The sequence below is a fragment of the Elaeis guineensis genome, chromosome 15, assembly GCF_000442705.2.
Source record: "Elaeis guineensis isolate ETL-2024a chromosome 15, EG11, whole genome shotgun sequence".
NCBI lineage: Eukaryota > Viridiplantae > Streptophyta > Magnoliopsida > Arecales > Arecaceae > Elaeis > Elaeis guineensis.
Genome location: NC_026007.2, coordinates 70479604 through 70497338, shown reverse-complemented (window position 1 = coordinate 70497338; position 17735 = coordinate 70479604). Strand labels below are relative to the sequence as shown.

The 17735-nt window shown below is 40.1% G+C and overlaps 1 protein-coding gene across 4 annotated transcripts; it reads left to right on the top strand.

Moving 5' to 3' along the window:
- Positions 1–616: 616 nt before the first annotated feature.
- On the top strand, positions 617–16382 carry LOC105058600 (uncharacterized). Of its 4 annotated transcripts, XR_012137141.1 has the most exons (12): positions 617–990; positions 1346–1503; positions 1591–1773; positions 1920–2019; positions 2107–2137; positions 3514–3556; positions 7858–8010; positions 9635–11879; positions 12511–13924; positions 15447–15512; positions 15699–15782; positions 15980–16021. XR_012137141.1 is itself a non-coding variant. In XM_010941571.4 (11 exons), the coding sequence occupies exons 2-11, from the start codon at positions 1445–1447 to the stop codon at positions 16042–16044; spliced, it is 4377 nt and encodes a 1458-aa protein (XP_010939873.1). In that variant the 5' UTR covers positions 622–990; positions 1346–1444; the 3' UTR covers positions 16045–16382. The 4 variants fall into 4 exon arrangements, 3 of the variants coding, with proteins under 3 accessions (XP_010939873.1, XP_010939875.1, XP_010939874.1); XM_010941571.4 differs by lacking the exon at positions 15447–15512 and having other exon boundaries at positions 622–990; positions 15980–16382; XM_010941573.4 differs by lacking the exon at positions 15447–15512 and having other exon boundaries at positions 623–990; positions 12514–13924; positions 15980–16382.
- The last annotated feature ends 1353 nt before the right edge of the window (positions 16383–17735 follow it).

Here is a 17735-nt window from a genome sequence, read left to right as displayed (position 1 = left end):
CATGCAAGGTGCAACCAATGTGTTCAGTTTCTTTCCATTTTGAGTAGCTTATAATATCAAAAATTCTTTGGAGTTTTTATCCAAACCTAAATTAGCTGCAGCTAGAAAACAATTACTCAATTTACTATGTAATCAATCGTTTGCTGAAGTTTAGAAATGCAATGTGCACAAAATAGCTAACTGATTGTGATATATCAACCAAGCATGAACTTGGAGTAAATAATTGATATGTGCTAATAGAGATTACATGCTATGGACAAAATTTTGTTACTTTGATCAGAATTAAACAACAAACTTTTATATCTTAACACATCGTACTTGGTCGCTTCCATTGCTCAAAATAATATCAAAGAATTGCATCCATAGTTAATATATTTTGACACATCAGCATCCACTCATTTCCCCTGAACACAATAAAAAAACAAGAGCCCCTGAATCAAAGTCCAGATCTAATAAACCCAAAAAGAAAAAAAAAAGAAAAAAAGATGAAACTGTTATGCAGTTTCTTTCATAAGGTACCACTAACAAACTACTAATTATATCTTATGCTAAAATAAACTACACCTAACAATGACCCTTGTCAGTCCTTCGCCTCCCCAAAGCCATGGGCATTCTTGGTGCTGGCGTCCAACTCCCTTGGTCACCTGCACCTTTGAAAATTTCCCTTGTTCCCATGGGCCATTTCGGGACTCCCAATCCCTCGGCTAAAAACTTTGTCCGAAAAGCTCCCACTCCCCCACCCCACTCCCTCCTCCAACACCCCCTTCTCTCTCTTTCTCCTCATTTCTTCTTTTTTCCCACAGAGAGAGAGAGGGAGGGGAGTAAAGCGAACACCAACCACAACGACTTTGATCAGACGCGCACGCCGTTAGGGCTCTTTTTTACAAAACGCTCGCTCGCGTTTCAGAGAGAGAGAGAGGGGAATGCCCGTGGGAGAGATCGGAGATCGAGCTCGAGGATCGGAATCGCCGGCGGGGGAGGCAGCGAAAGGTGAGTTCTTGATGCGATCGGAAGGGATCCCGTTGCTTTCCTCGTGGTTTGGGGCTTCGATCGAGCGAATCCGATGGATTGTGGCGGGCGGTCGGGGGCTTCGTGGCTCCGGAATACTAGATTCCCTCGGCATTTTCGGAAGTTCTGGATAAATCGGGCTCCCGGTGCCATTTTCTTTGAATTCCTGTGTGGCCGTTGGGGAATTATTTTTCCTTTTTGAGGTTTTTGTATGGGACTCGGATCCAAAAATGGTTTCGATCGGGTAGATCTGGGATTTGATTTGATTTTTCTTTGCATTTTTTTTTTTTGTAGAAGTATGATGGTTTTATTTGTTTCCAATCTTGGATTCTTGCAGGTTTGGTCTAAGGGGGATTTGAATTGCCTGAGGGGGATTTTAATTGCCTGGAGGAAGTTTGTTAGCTGATAAAGGAGCTGGTTGGTTGGCATTGAGGAAATGGACTCGGATACTCCTCTAGACTATGCGCTGTTCCAGCTCTCGCCGAGACATTCACGGTGAGAATGTTCTAGCAAGATGACTTTTGGTTTTCCATTCTTCCATTTTCTGGCAATCTTTGGAAGAAAAAAGATTATTTTTTGCAGGTGCGAGTTGATTGTTTCGGGAGATGGGAAGACTGAGAAGCTGGCATCTGGATTGTTGAAACCATTCACCACTCATTTGAAGGTTGCTGAAGAGCAGGCCTCACAGGCAGTTTCCTCGATAAAGCTTGAGGTCGAGAGACGGAAAAATGGCCGCACATGGTTCAACAAAGGAACCCTTGAAAGGTTAGAGACTTAAAACTTCTTGTAACATCTGCATGCTAGGTGTTTTGGAGACATATTTATCAATTTGGATACAGGTGGTCTATATGAGCACTATTGTTCTGAATGCATTATATGCGGCGTTTATTATGAACAAATTTTTGGTGCAGGTTTGTTCGATTTGTTAGTACGCCTGAGGTGCTGGAATTGGTCAATACATTTGATTCTGAGATGTCACAGTTGGAAGGTGCTAGGAGAATATACTCACAGGTAATGCACTTTTCTGTGTTGTTTTTTATTTGGATTAAGCAGTGACTTCCTTTAGCATTATCTGAAAGTGCAAGGCCTTCCAATCAGGGATCTGGAGATCCACCTTCTGGTACACTGGGTACGTCACATTTTCTTTTTCTATACTTATTTGTTTATTCCCTGTTTTGCTTTCATTTTTTTTTTTGATCAATAAACATCATTTTTCACATGGTAATTTTGCCTGCACTTTCTCATGCACCAATTGATGGAACCTCGAGAACAATTTTAAGTGTTGTTTGGCATTCGAAGATATTTTTCTTTCCAAGCCATGTTGTGTATTTGCACTAATTTGTTAGTTTCTAGTTTGTAGTTTGTCCTATGGTTTGTTCCTTATTCATCTAAATTTTTATGGCCAACCTGATCCAATTGTCCAGATGAGCAAGTTTCATAAATGCATTCATGAGCACACCACAAAGCAAGTCATGCATGCCCTTTCTCTCGCTTCTAGTCTGGTGTCTGTGGCTCTATATGCAGCATCAGGATGATCATTAGTACCTCAAATGATCAAGCTACTGCCATCACTTAAGTTGGAATATAACATCAGAAAGAACATTTTGCTGCAAACATTTCAGATTTTAGGGCCTTGAACTAAAGCAGGATGTCGGAATGTGTTTTAAAAGTCAAAAATGTTAAAGTGGGGTGTTACAAAGTAACTAATAGTATAATTTGTGATGAATATATGTGTCACCAAGTTTTCAGCATTGACCATGAGATCCATAACCTATTTTGCCATGTGATGTGTTCCACCATTTTCAGATAGAAACAGTTTCACAATGTCTTATAACTGCTGTAGGCTAGTTGTGGTGTTATCAGCTAGGGTCATAGGACTTTAGTGGACTTGGTTGGATATCAAGGGTTCAAATTGGAGGGTTTCGAAAATGATAACTGGAATGGTTGCACAAATGTTTGAACTGATTCTTTTGATAAATGGACAGTGCATATATACTGTATTATCAACTATAACCCTGACAATTATGCCAATGAGAATGTGCAAGTTTCAAGTAAAATGGCATTTTGCTATATAAAACGGACAAAAATTTATTACACGAGGCAATGCATGCATGCAATTTGGGATGTGACAATGAGAGCCTCTGGATAATTACATTTCAGGAACCAGTAAATATCCTGACGACTTTTTATATAACATATGTTTTGATGTTAACAATAGCCCACCTCTATCTCCTCTACTTAATGTGTATTCTTTGTCATAAATTAGGTGCCCATGTATTGCAACTGGTGTTTATGTGATAATCTTCCATGTTTGAAATGTTTGATTTGAATCAAGTTTTCTGACCCAGAACAATATTTTCCAGTAGAATTTGCTATCAACAAATCTTTTGATGGTTTTCTTCTATGACGAAATTATTCCATCTGACTTGCTTTTTCCTATATGCGATTCATGTAAAAGTTGCATCATTTTGTTAACACAAAATTCTGTTTAATGTTGTTGTTCAGGTGAACATGGAACAGCTGCAGCAGCAGCCGCAGACATGACAAAGTAGGTTTCTCTTTTTATCACAAAATTGTTTAAGTTGTGAATGCACTTGTCGATATAGTCCTAAAGTCCTAATTAATTTATGGTTCATTATAAAATTTCTCATGTAACTATCTTTTGCTCCCTTATTTAACAAGTTAATGTGTGTGAGAGGGAGATGTGCCACACAACAGGCATACAATCTGATCAGCGATGCCTTTGGAGTTAATTGCATATGTCAATATTAATGATCGTTAGCTTTTGTAGATTTGTAATTTCAATAGCCTATCAAATATGCAGGTTAATGGCTATGTCCACTATAAACATGATGCCTTGATTTTCTAACTTACGTGATACGATCTGTGCTAGAAAGTCCCCTTACAGAAACTCATTTGTGCAGTTACTCCAAGTAATTACTTCTAGGTGCAAATACGGATTCCAGCAATGTCACTATTCTTGTCCTCTGTCAATCCTTTGACCTCCTTTATGGTAATTTAGAAGGCCAGAGTTACTTAATGCTCCTGTGTCAGGGGCAAGCACCTTAATGCCTGCATTAATTCACGTCAACTGAATGGACCCTTACCACCAACCACCATTATTGTCTCTGTGGTATTCATCAGCTAATTAATAAAACCTTGTACAAGTTTTATTTACATGTGCTTCTTTTGATTTGCTTCTGTTTTGCATCAGGCTTTTTTATATCTTTTTCTATATTAGAGGCTAGAAGTCTTGATGTGTATATTAAGGGTAGAAGTGTAAAAAGTCAAACCATTTGAGCATAAGATGATTCGATCTGGAAGAGGAACTGCTTACAATTTGCAGTATGGAGACGAATGGAGACCGAACATTTCACAGAACAATACAAATGACCGAATGTGTTACAAAAGTAGTGGTAATGGTGCTTGGACCGAGGAAGGGTAGAAGGTGCATGCACATGAAAACTTGGCGGTGCAATGTGGTTGCCTGCTATTCAACCATTAGAAAAGGCTATGCCAAGGTTCTTAGTTCCGGTACCGGTGGCCGTTCGGGTTGGCCGGTGGCACGGTCCGATACAGTTCCGTATCGGATCGGATCGGTGCGAACCGACAAAGGGAGAAAGGGATGAACTGGGGAGGAGAAAAAGAGAGAAAAGAGAAAGAGAAAGAGAGAGGAAGAGAAAGACAGAGAGGAGGGGTTTGCCGGAGGGCCTCTGGCTGGCCGTTGGGTGGCGTAAATGCCGCCTGCGGCTCCGCGGTGTGAAATAAGGACAATCGCCCTTGTTTCACGAGCTTTTTTTAAAAAGTCTAATATTAATGAATCCGGCAATGGGTTTGCCAGCTTCACTATTTTTAGATTTTTTTTAAAAAAATTGAAATAATGCAGCCGACAAATCGATTGCTGACTTCATTGTTTTTAAACTTTTTTAAAAAAATTATAAAAAAATGAAGTCGGCAAACTAAATGCCGGCTTCATTGTTCGTCTTTCTTTTTAAAAAATGTGAACAGGGGCGGTCGCCCCTGTTCCGTGGCCGCGACTCCATCCACGCTGCTTCCGCCTCCCGGTGGCCACGACGGCCACCTGATGGCTATAGCAGCCATCCAGAGACCTCCGATGGCTCTTTCGCCGACCCATCCTCCTGTCTTCGACGGTCTCCCCCTCTATCTCTCTCTCTTTCTTGCTCGTTGCGGCAGCCTTATTGGGCGAATCGAGCTTCCATGAGCCTCCGACGGCCACAAAGAGCCACCATCGGCCTTCAGCGGCCTCTCCCTCTCCTCCTCTCTCTCTCTTCCTTTGTTTCTTTCTTTTTCTTCCCCGACACCGGCATATGTCATTTTCGCTGTCAGAACCATCCCGATTCTCCACCGGCCCGATTTGGCACGCCTTGAACCGCCCGGTTCGGGACGGTTTTGAAAACCATGGGCTATGCTTTTAAAACAATCTAAAACTGGAATTAATGTATTTGGAACAGAATGAAGATGTAGAGAAGGATATCCATATCAGGCTTGAAGCATGATGAAGTTGAGATGGGTCTTTGGAAGTGTTTAGCACTTGTCAATATTTGTTTAGAGTTGAAGATAATTCTGAATTAATTAATGTTTCCAGATTGTTGTAATAGTTGGAATGTTGTTAATGAGCAGGGCAATGGGACCGGTCCAACAGTGAGGGACATGATTGTGGTGGATGCATGGTACAATTGTAAGGGACAGAATTAAAACAAAATGTGGGAGGGGAAGATTAAAGGTTTTATCACTTTATGAATAAAAGGTAAGTGGGGAATATGTGTTTGGGATGATGTACATGTTTAATATCATATGCAAGCCATCCTATAAATGAGTGGGTTTGAGAATATGTTAGGGATGAGTGAATAGAGGGAAGACTTGGATAAATGAAGTGAGAACTGCTCTGCAAACTCATAATTAAAGAGGATTTACCTCCAGTAAGTCCTGTAGTGATTATGCTTATGATTAGAAAAATTCTTCTTTTTGTTCCCATGTGGATGGTGAGGCTAATTTGTTTTGTTACAATCACTATGAATAAAAAGATCTAAAATAGTATCTGGGTGAAAACTTTCATGCTTCTATATCTATAATGTGCTTATATGCCTGTAGTGCCCCTGTTCCAACTTTTTATAATGCCACTCTATTAGTACCTGCACACTCTATTTTCTAGATATTGTTTTATTGCGATCACTATTTTCTGAGCTGCCCTTCAGTTTTTCATGTCCTAATTTTGGAGCTCTCTCCTCCAATATGACCAACTGTTAGCCTCATTTTGCTCTCCCTATTGCCCATCTGAACTCACCTTCCTCCTTTTCATCTGTTTTATCCTCTTTGCTAACCTTTTTGGCCTAAACAACCAACTCCTCCATCTGCTCATGTGCTGATGTTTCTAGCGCCATTGTCACTCCATCTTCTACTACCTCCTCCTTGTCTTCCTTTGTTTCTTCCCCAATAACCCTCCAGGAGCAAGAACAGATGTGCTTATCAAATTCTATCTACTTCCTTTGCTTCCCCCCTCCCTCTCTTATGCCGTATGGTCAACCTCCATTCTTATACACTCTATGGCCATTTTTTTCCCTTGTATTTGTAGCATACAAAGCTTAAGGGCAGCCAATGAAGCACAACCTACATAGCTGACCCTGAAAACTATAGGAAGGAAAACAAAAAGAGAAATGTGCAATAAAGTTCTTAGGGTTTCTGAATTCTTATATTGTGCCAAATATTGATAAACATGACCTATTGAGGATCATCGACTGAAACAATAATCTAGATTTTCAGGAAATTTAAGCCATGTCACAGCTCAAAAAGTTTTGGAAGAAGTGATATGAGCTATGAAAAAAAACCAAAAAGCCCACTAATTGAGAAAATAATTTATGAAGAAATTGAATTTATAGTTCACTTTAAATAGAAACAATAAAATCATTATATTCTTTGCTTTTACTCTTTCTCCTTTCCTTCATAAGAAAAATGGTTGGACCTGCAATTTCTGTTGCTTTTTAATTACTGATAAATAAAAGTAAAGATATTTAGTACCTGAGGAAAAATGGAAGCAATTTCCCTATGCAACAAATCCTTTTTATCTCCATTCCTAGGTAATGTCTCCAGAAGTGCATTTTGCTGAATGGAGAACTGGTTACAAGAAAAAGAAATGCTAGCTTCATTTTGTGTTGCTTGATCCTCTTGCAATTTGCAATGGTCTTTTTGGACATGTTAATGGAAATCATAAAAATAAGGGACCCATTTAATTGTGCTTAATCATTTTTTCCCTGTTAGGCAACAAATTTTGAATCTGGCACCACATGCCTTGTTCTTGAAAATTTGTATGTATGGGTGTGGATTGTTAGTGCATGTTAACTTGATTTCGTCGAGGCAAGGAACATTCAAGCAAACAAAATGGACTGTCATTAAAAGTAAAATAGGATATGCATGATCTCTGAGTTGATAAATTTGATAAATGTTAGCTCAGAAACTTGGCATTATTTAGTATGAGGTAACTGCATGGCGGCTACTAGTTTCCAAGATTGTTTGCCTCATGTCGATGAATCCCTGCCATGTCATCTTAAAAATGCACAGCTTTAACTAAATAATGCTGATAAATTCTAGCTTTTACATTCACCAATTTAGGATCTGGGAATGCTGGAAGTGAGCATAAGCTTTAACAATATTCTCTTAAAATGTTACCACTAAAAGGTGAAAACTGAAAACCCAGTATGAGTTAACACAAGGCCAGGAATCTGACAACTAAATGAAATTGATGGAAAAGAAAAATATTGCTTGAAACTTTTCTTCCAGTTCCTGAGCTACTCTCTTAAAATGTTAACCCTCTTTTTATTGTTTCCTACCCAGGAAGGAACTTCTTAGGGCCATTGATATGCGGCTTGTTGCTGTTAAGCAAGATCTGACTACAGCTTTTGCTCGGGCATCGTCTGCTGGATTCACCCTTGACAACATCTCTGAACTTCTTCTCTTTGCAGACCATTTTGGTGCACATCGCCTGAAGTAAGTCCAAAACTCCTTGTAATATCAGTCTTAGTTGCCCGCCCGAATAACGTAAATGCTTGGATCATGTGATAGTTGTGGCCTTAGGGATGGGAATATCTTTGTGTGATGCAGCGCATTGAAGATTCACCCTATGATGTTTGTAAATATTCCTCACCACCACTTGCAGATTCTATTACATGATAGAATGTAGTTCTTAGCCTTAGGACCACTAAAAATGTATGGTAATTATGCACCGGTATTTAGTCTGTAAGACCAGAAATCTGAAGTATTGATAAACTGATGAATCTAATGATACTCGGCGGAGGCTATGGAATCTCTTTCCATAGGGAAGAGGCATTGTCTTATTAATTTGAGGTCAGGTATTACAAATCCAATGTTTCCATTGTTTAAATTGAAGGTCAGTCTTCCAGCTGACCTGACCACTAAACTGGTATGGCTACATAGCAGAAAATCGTGTAAAGACTCTGTAACCATTGTCAATCTGCATTTCTGTACTGATTACAAAGGACAGGCAATCTTATCTTTCTCACCTTTTACTGTTCTGGTGTTGTTTGACCAATTGACTCTGAGATTTGTCCATCATGGCCTTTATTTGATCCATAATCTAAGGACTCTTACTTGATTTTCAGCTGAATGGAGTTGGATCTGCCAATTTTGTCTCTACTTTATAAATCCAGTATTTCAAATCCAGGCAACCAACCAACCCATAAATAAATAAATGAATGGTCTGTTATTTGGAGATGGTCACGGACTAACAATATTAGTAGTAATAATGGCCAAGATAATGCAGAGATCTTTCTCATCTCATCATCTAATACCTCTGGGCATCTCAACAATAAGACTTCTTGTTTATAACACGTTGTTACCATTCAGATTGCCATATGATCTTATGGTGGGTATTTTCTGAAAAAAGTATCGAACATTAAATGGGTCACCTGACTAGCCCAAATTCTTAAATTTTTGACCAAAAGTTGGCAAGCAGGATCCATTAGAACTTATTCATTGAATTTGAATCTTGTATTTTGGTCAAAATGGATAGATTACTTGGAATGACCATGAAATCTTGATAATATGATTGATTAAATAAACTTGGTCTCCTTTATTGGAGCAAGTCAATCTCATTTATATGGAGTAATAGTGATGACTTATCAAATTTAGTAGCGAATGGTCTATAGCTTACTTATTGCACTCCACATCTGTTAGGAATAGATTTCATGTTCAAAAGCTGGGAGGTGTTTTTTCAAAGTGTTGACATTGGTAATTCTTCCATAATTCTTATGAAATGGTTTGTGGCGTTGGCACTGTTTTCTCAAAAGGGAAATATCATAGTTTGGTCATACACCGTGCCTTTTTCAATCATCTATCTTTTCATGTCATGTTGTCTAAAATATGTCTTCTGGAACTTCATAAGAGTTGAATGGTCCTCTATTGGAAGGTTGCCATCCTTGAGTAAGTACAAAAATAAATCTCCTTTTTCTTATCCCTCTTTTCTTTTGTGTATTCTCATTATCAATATGAAGTGATGGTTACAATGATGATGACAATGAAGTGATTGTTAAGATGATGATGATGATGATTATCATGTTACTAATAATGCAACATGCATCATATTGGCATCCAGTGAAGCATGCACGAAGTTCATTTCACTATGCCAGAGGCGGCCTGAGCTTGTTAGTTACCAGCGCATGCCATCACAATGGAAGGGCTTTGATGAAGGGAATGTCCGCGCTTCCTCTGGCTCAGACATGTCAATAGACGAGCCAGAGGTGGAGCCAAGTGGTGGTAAACTACCCACTAATGATGGTGGTGGGCTCAAGCTTCTGAAGCCCGGCAACAACCAACAACCACAACTTAGCACGGCAGAGCTACCTGCTGCAAGTCAGCAGCTCAAGCCCATTCCCAGGTGTTTGGTGGATATACAGGCAGAAAAAGTGACAGAGGAGCATCCTGCTGCATCAGTGGCTGACCCAGCTCGGCAGGATGTGGGAGGAGTTTCTAGGCGGCTGAGTGTGCAGGATCGGATCAACCTCTTTGAAAGCAAGCGGAAAGAACAGGCTGGAAGTTCTAACAACAGCACTGGCGGTGGTGTTAATAAGGTGGCTGCGGGGAAGGGGATGCATCGAAGGTTTCCTTCTGATGTCAGTGTGGAGAAGTCAGTGTTAAGGAGATGGAGTGGTGCCAGTGACATGAGCATAGATCTGAATAGCAGCACTAATAGCAACTGCAGTGAGAGGAAGGAGAGTGGGAGTGCTGCAGGGACCCCTACATCTGTCAACTTCCAGGCCCAATCCATTAGTAAAACTGAAGAGAAGGAGGCTAGCGGATTGAAGGATACCGCTACATCACACTCCTGTTTGGATCTTAAAGAATGCCGACCAGCAACTTCCTCTTCTTCATTGCCTTCATCCCACCCACAGATCAAGGCTTTTCCTAAGGATAGGGATTGTACGAAGGATGAAGGTACTGCAATATCTAGTACCCAGTCAGGACCACTTTTGGAAAAGGAGCAGGAGATTTATCAGAAGAATGTTTCTGTGGGGAGGATGGAGAATCATGGATCCAGTGATCAAGCTTCTTATCAGACCCTAGCGAAAGCCTCTTCAGAATCAGGTGAGGGTGCTGGTTGGAAAGAGCATGCAACCATTTGTGCCCAATATAAAGCCATTTCAAAGGAGCATGTGAAAGATCAAGCAGCTCTGCAGATTGCATCACGAGCTGTATCAGCTGTAGCCGAGCAGGTTGGACGGAAAGATCAAGAAGGCTTGGGGTCCCAATCTGGAGAGGTTCCTTCAGGAGCAGACAGTGTTCGAGCAAAGGATCAACCAAATTCGGTTACCCAATTCCGGACATTTGTGAGGAAAACTGAGAGTATCGAAGTGAAATCAAAAGGCCCTTCAGATTCACGATTTCCATTCAAATCTTCATCTGGCAAGGTGGAAGGCATCTCCCCAGGGAGTGACTTGCTGGCTCCCCAACCTCAGGGGAGAACTTTTCCTGGAAAACTGGAGGAAGCAGGGGTAGAAGAGACAGCTGCTTCTCAGGTTCCATTTGGTTCTGTTCCAACCAAACCAAAAGAAGATTCTGGTCCCCAGGGAACAAATTTGCATCGGCAATCCTCTGCTCTCAATCAGATTAGGAAGTCGCAGGGACAGAGAGATGAAAGAGCACATGATGAAGGAAATGCTGCGCAAGCTTTTCCAGGGAAGAGGGCTAAAGAAAGCACGGAAATATTTGATTCACCCTCCACATCTTCAATGGAGCAGGTTCAGGTGGCGAGGCTATCAAAAGGAAATCAGGAGCTGAATGATGAACTGCAAATAAAAGCGAATGAGTTGGAAAAACTTTTTGCTGCACATAAGCTCAGGGTTCAGAGTGATCAGATGGCTGCTTCTCGAAGAAGCAAACCTGCTGATGTGCAGGTCGATCATTCACCCAAGTCTGTAGAGAAAAAAGCAGCAGTAGCTGTTCTTAAGCAATTGGTTGAGAGCAATCTAGTGAGGGAGAATTCTAGTAATGGAATAGACTTTGATGCTAATTTGCTGTTGAAGAGGGTAGATAATCGGGACTTCGGTACTAACATAAAGCAGAAACTTGGCTCCCTCAGTCCATCAGATGATTCTAGAGGAAAATTCTATGAGCGATATATGCAAAAACGGGAAGCAAAGCTACGGGAAGAGTGGGGATCTAAAAGGGTCCAAAAGGAAGCAAAGATGAAGGCTATGCATGACAGCTTAGAACGTAGTCAGGCTGAAATGAGGGCAAAATTTGCAGGATCTGCTGATGGACAAGATTTGACTTACAGTCGTCACCGTGCAGAGAAGTTGAGGTCTTTTAATGCCCGTTCGGCTTTCAAAAACAAATACCAGGTACCAATTTGTGCATTTATTTGTTCTGGGATTTTGTGAACCTGCATAAGTGTAGATTCATATTTTACTCATGGAATTATAATGCCTAAATGATCCTGTTCTGATATTGCAAATTGGGAAGCAAAGTTTTCCTCCCTGTTAATCATTTTTTTGCATTCTTAGTGACATGGATGGTTTTCCTTGAGTTTTTATTGCAAGATAAAATACCATGTTATGAATGGACTGGATCTATGGTTTTTAAATTATGATCCGTCAGATTTTTGTATTAGGCATTAGCTTTCAAGTGTAAGATATCCTATCTGAAGCAAGTTATTTACTATGGAGACAGTTATGCCATACATACTTGTTAATATCCTTAGATCTTATCTCGAAACAATAAGTTAAAATATGGCAGTCAAACAAAAAAGCAGACTGCATTGCGTCGTGACTAGCATGTGATTTTAGATGTAGTTGCTCTATTGAGATTTTCATCATGATTAGTTGTTCAGGGATCAGTTTTCTCTTTTTGTTTCTTGTTCTTGAAATTCTGCTGTGGTCAATCATTTGTCCCTTAATATGAAATTTTGTATAATAATTATTTTTCTATAATTTTGAATTACACTTCATAAGTAAAATATTCTCATTTTGGCAGCAGGCAGTAGAGTCCCTTCAGGGAGAGGATGGAGATTTTCAAGAACCTTATGAACAGGTTGATAACGGCCAAGATAAAACATATAGTGATAATCTATTTAGTGATGGTTCTTCTAAAAGCAACAACTCCAGAAAGGTTCCATCTGGTAAAAGTTTGTCTTCTGCCACCCCTCGGACATCAGCAGCATCAGTCCCTAAGTCTTCTACCAAAGCTACCAACACTAGTTCTGTAAAACGCAGGACCCAACCTGAAAATCCTCTTGTCCAATCTGTTCCCAGCTTCTCTGACTTAAGAAAGGAAAACACAAAGCCATCAGCAGGAATTAGCAGGGTAAATACACGTGTACGGTCAAGAAACTTTTCTCGAAGCAAGAGCAACTGTGAAGAGGTGAACCTTGTGAAGGAAGACAAGCCAAGTAGGTCGCAGTCCATGAGGAAATCCTCAATTGGTCCTTGTGAATTGAAGGACCTTTCACCTCTCAATTCTGACAGTGCCAATGGGACACCTTTAAGATTTTCTAAGGAGCAAACAGAGCCAGTTTTTCATAATAAGGTCCAGAAGAATGGTGAATCAAAGTCATTCCTTGGGAAGGGTAATGGTTTAGGACCTGGTGCTGGAGCTGGTGTAGCTAAACTCAATGCCTCCATGGTTTGTGAGGTGCTAAAAGATGGAGAAGATTTTGAAGGAATGGTGGATCAGGAGGAGGATTCACCTGACATGGTTAAAGATGATGAAGAACTTGAAAGAACATCTGCTGAAGGAAATCCTAAAGCCATAGATTTTCCTGCAGACTCAGATAGCGAAAAGCCAAGACTGAGCCAAGAATTTGGAAATTCTGATGAGCCTGGATCAGAAGATGGCGATGTTCCTAGATCATTCTCCCAAGCAGATGATGATATGTCTGCTGTTTCTACAAAGTTTAATACTTTTGCAGGAAATGTGCAGGAATCACCGGGAGAAAGCCCAGGATCATGGAACTTACATTTACAACATTCATTTTCTTTTGCAAATGAGACATCAGATGTTGATGCTTCTGTAGATTCACCTACAGGCAGTCCAGCATCTTGGAACTCTCACCCACTAAACCAAAGGATGGAAGCTGATGCTGCTCGAATGAGAAAGAAGTGGGGAAGTGCTCAGGTACCTATGCTCATTGCTAATGCATCTCAGCAACCGCGAAAGGATGTGACAAAAGGTTTCAAGCGATTGTTGAAATTTGGGAGAAAAAGCAGGGGTGTAGAGAGTTTGATAACTGATTGGGTATCTGCCTCAACAGCTTCTGAAGGTGATGATGACACAGAAGATGGTCGCGATTTGGCACCACGTCAATCAGATGATCTGAGGAAGTCGAGAATGGGCTACCCTCTTTCTTCTCTTGATGTCTTCAATGAGGGCGAGGTCTTTCCTGAACAAGGTATCATGCATGTCTCCTGATTAGTTTTTTTACCCTTCCATTGTTACTATATTTAAGCCACTCTGCTTTTCTTGGACTGTCTTTTCTGCTATTGTGGTTCACACTTTTGTAGGTCTGCAAACCAGCAAGTTTGGAAAGCCTCTTTAAGTGATATTTGCACATTATATGGTCCTAATAATTATCCTTTAGTTACTCTAGTGATCTTCAATTGTCTCAGTTAGATTGCTTGAATAGAAGTTGGTTTAACTTTCTTAAAGGTTTATCAGGAGAAAACAGCAGCTCTAGACACTATGCTTTGCACTTATAGTGACCAGAGTTTTGAAGCCCATTGACTGATGGTTACACAGGCATTGGGGCAAATAACTAGGAAAAACAAACTATTAGTTAAAATGGCACTAACTTTTGGCGCATTGTGAATTATGAGATGCTGTGAGCCCTTAGGCAACAAGAATAGGGCACACAGGAAGTTCTGTTACTGAGTATTTTAGTTCAGAATTTGGGTTGTTCTGAATTGATTGGCACTGTTAGATATGTCTTTGTTTGGGTTCATCTCACAAATTTGGGCTCCTTGATGCTATGATTCTGTCAAGGTCTAAGTTTCTGCTTGTAACCAACCATATCACATGTACTAGGGTAATCTTCTTCCCTTCTTTGCAATTCTTTCTTAGCACGAGTCATCTTCTTCAAGTCTGTTTATAAGCCAGTACTAATATCAATTGCATTGTTCATTTGACTTCTTTATCTTGAGAGGAAGGAAGGGACCGGGTGACATGCCCGCCTTATTCTGAATGTTACTTCTAGTGACATGGTTACCATTTTGTACTAGTACTACCCGCTGGATTCTTACTATAACTGGAATGTTCTGCCTCTAAGCCATGTTACACTTGTTTAATCTTTAAATCCACTAATAATATTTTCCTTGTTTGGGACAAATACTGTTTCTCAAAGCAGGGGAATTTTAGAAGCAGGAGAAGTAATTTTTTGTAGGAACCTACATATATTTGTATCTTCCCCTTTGGAATGAGAAGCACTCACTTTGACAGTCAGGTATTGTGGCAAATTATTTTTGTTGGAACTCAATGTAACGTGAACAATTTACCGTTTTAAACATGTAAGATGTAGATAGATTGTGGTGTGCAAACCTTTTGAGTGCATCATGTGCCACCAGAATACAAAGACGTGTATGTACAAGTTTGACCGCCAGGCTTTCTGCATCATCAAATAACTACAGTAAACGCCTAAGCATTCTGTGTGGTTCAAGGTTTGAAACTTTATTTGGGTTCTGGTCCTGGTTTCAGTTACAGTCAGACTGGTTGAGTTTTTGTTCTCCTTAGACTTGTCAAATAGTTGGCCAAAACTGGTCAATTTCTAAGAGACTAACTGAAATTTGCAAAACTCTAAACTGGAGGTCATTTTTGACTTCGCCTTGGCCAATGCCACTTTGTTTCAACTGTAACTTAAAATCTCGTACTTTGATGGTTAATTCTCAACTGTAATACAGCATCTTTGGTTTGAATTGCAGTAATCTGGGTATAGTCAAAATGAAGCGCTGAGCCTTTCATTTCATGTCATTGACACATTTTATATGGTGTAGCTCTTTATCTTTAAAAGATTGTTTTATTGCTTTGTGTTCTCATTTTTGAGCTTTCTTTTTCCATTTACATATGCGCATATAAATATTTTCATTTCCAAAATTTTTGCCTGGATCTTCATAGAGTATTCTGTTTAGTTATTTCTTTGCATGCGATAGCTGAATGTACATCATACCATGCAGCTCAATCTTTACGCAGTTCCATTCCAAATGCTCCTGCAAACTTCAGGTTGAGGGAGGACCATCTTACTGGAAGTTCCTTGAAAGGTGCGTCTGTTTCAGATTTTGATATTTTGTTTATAACTGAAACTAAGTAGCTCTTGGTGATTAATTAAGCTTGGAGGCTCAGCTTCAGTTGCTTCCTCAACCATCCTGAATGTCCTTGTCCTCTATTTAGATTTTTGTCTGGATTGTTGGCTGTGCCTTGACTTTGACATTTACAGCATGTTATTTTAATTTTGCAGCACCCCGCTCCTTCTTCTCTCTTTCAACCTTTCGGAGCAAGGGAAGTGAATCCAAGCTTAGGTGACTATGAAGAGTATATGATATGGCTGAAGTGATATACCACTGTGAATTTCTCGATAGATGTTATACATCTGCATTATTTTATGATATCTCAGGTAATTCATGTGATTGCAAGTTGTGGGCTCCCTATTTCTTTGCGGTCTCAGTTTTGCATAATGCTGGACATCTAGAATTTTTTAGGGTAACATGCCAATTGGCACGGAAGTACTGTAATTTTGTGTAGTCCAGCGTTTCCTCTCTATTTGTAGTATGTATTATTATATATCAAAATTAGGGGAACAAGAACCAGCAACGATATGCTACTTTGCGATTGTTTTGTACAAATTAAAGAGATTTGCTCTATTCTTTGTGCTTCTTGTTGATCTGTATGTTGTGTATATTGGATTCCTCTTGTACTGTTTGTCCTGTGACAAAATGGCCGAACGGTTTATGGCTTCAAGCCCAATATATTTTTTTTGTTGTGTTTTACGCCTGTGGAGATTTCAGCAATAAAATTTGATGTCGAGAAGAGTTTTTGGCTGTGGCCGGTATATTTAGAGTTTGAATTAATCAAGCCTAGACAAGAAAAGAAGTTAGTGATATAACTGACCATTTTTTGCGTCGGCCAAGGACTTCCTCTCCAGAACCTCCAACCACTCCACCAGGAATCATGTCAAGGTGGTAGTCCATGTCTTGAGCACTCGCCATTGGTCTGAGTTCATCAGGCCAGAAGATGACGCTCGCATGGCTTCCGATGCACAAATTTTGGTGTCCTTCAAGCGAGATGGCTGAGCGAGCAGCTGGTCAGTGATGAGCTTGCCTGACCTCAAGTTGTAAAACCAGATTTGTAGGTTTTACTTCGTTCTGATGCACTTGGATTTCTTGGCACGCACTTCTGCTGCCAAAAGTTGCTGCTAAGATTTTTAAGGGAACAATTCGATCCATTGTGCTCGTTTATTATATTATGTTTACTTCCAACGCATCTACATTCATGCTCTGCTTATTTATTTCAAATTTGTCCATGGTAATATCATGCTTATCTACCTATGGGAATATTATTGACATAGTTATACACAATGACATTTGGCCTAAGAGGTGACATGTTATGTCCAGGATGCTAGAGGATGCCACTTGCAACATATGCATGAATTTCTTCTCCCCTAAATAATGTCATTTGCAAAACACAAACATTTTCTTTACAGTCCTTAATGCTTATAAACTAAAAGAATATTTCATTATCTTTGCAGTCTCTCCAGTGCATTCAGGCATTTATGCATGCACCTTTTAAATCGCTGTCTCTCTTACAAAGTTTTCGCTTCATCGGCCCATAGATCAGCACCTCTTAAATCCCTCAGCAGCCACCTTCATCAAAAAGACTTCATTACCTAACAGTAGAAATGTTACAAATGCTCCAATTTGCCAGAGGAATCTTATGGAAATGAGAATCTGGATCGGAAAAGAGTGGATGGCTGCAAGGAGACACAAGAATTCCGGGCTACTTTCCGAAAGGAAACAGAGTCAATGTGCTTTCTAGTTTCTTGGAAGGTGCTCTAGATTCTGGATTCATGAGGCCCAGGTGAAGAAAGCGCACAAAAGTCTCTGCTGGAGGGCACTTAAATGACTCAGATGAGCGACTTGCAGTTACATTATCACAGTAAGGATGCAAATAATTGGCTGGAGCAGCTCTCTCCAATGAAGTAGGCGCTGAAAGGAAGA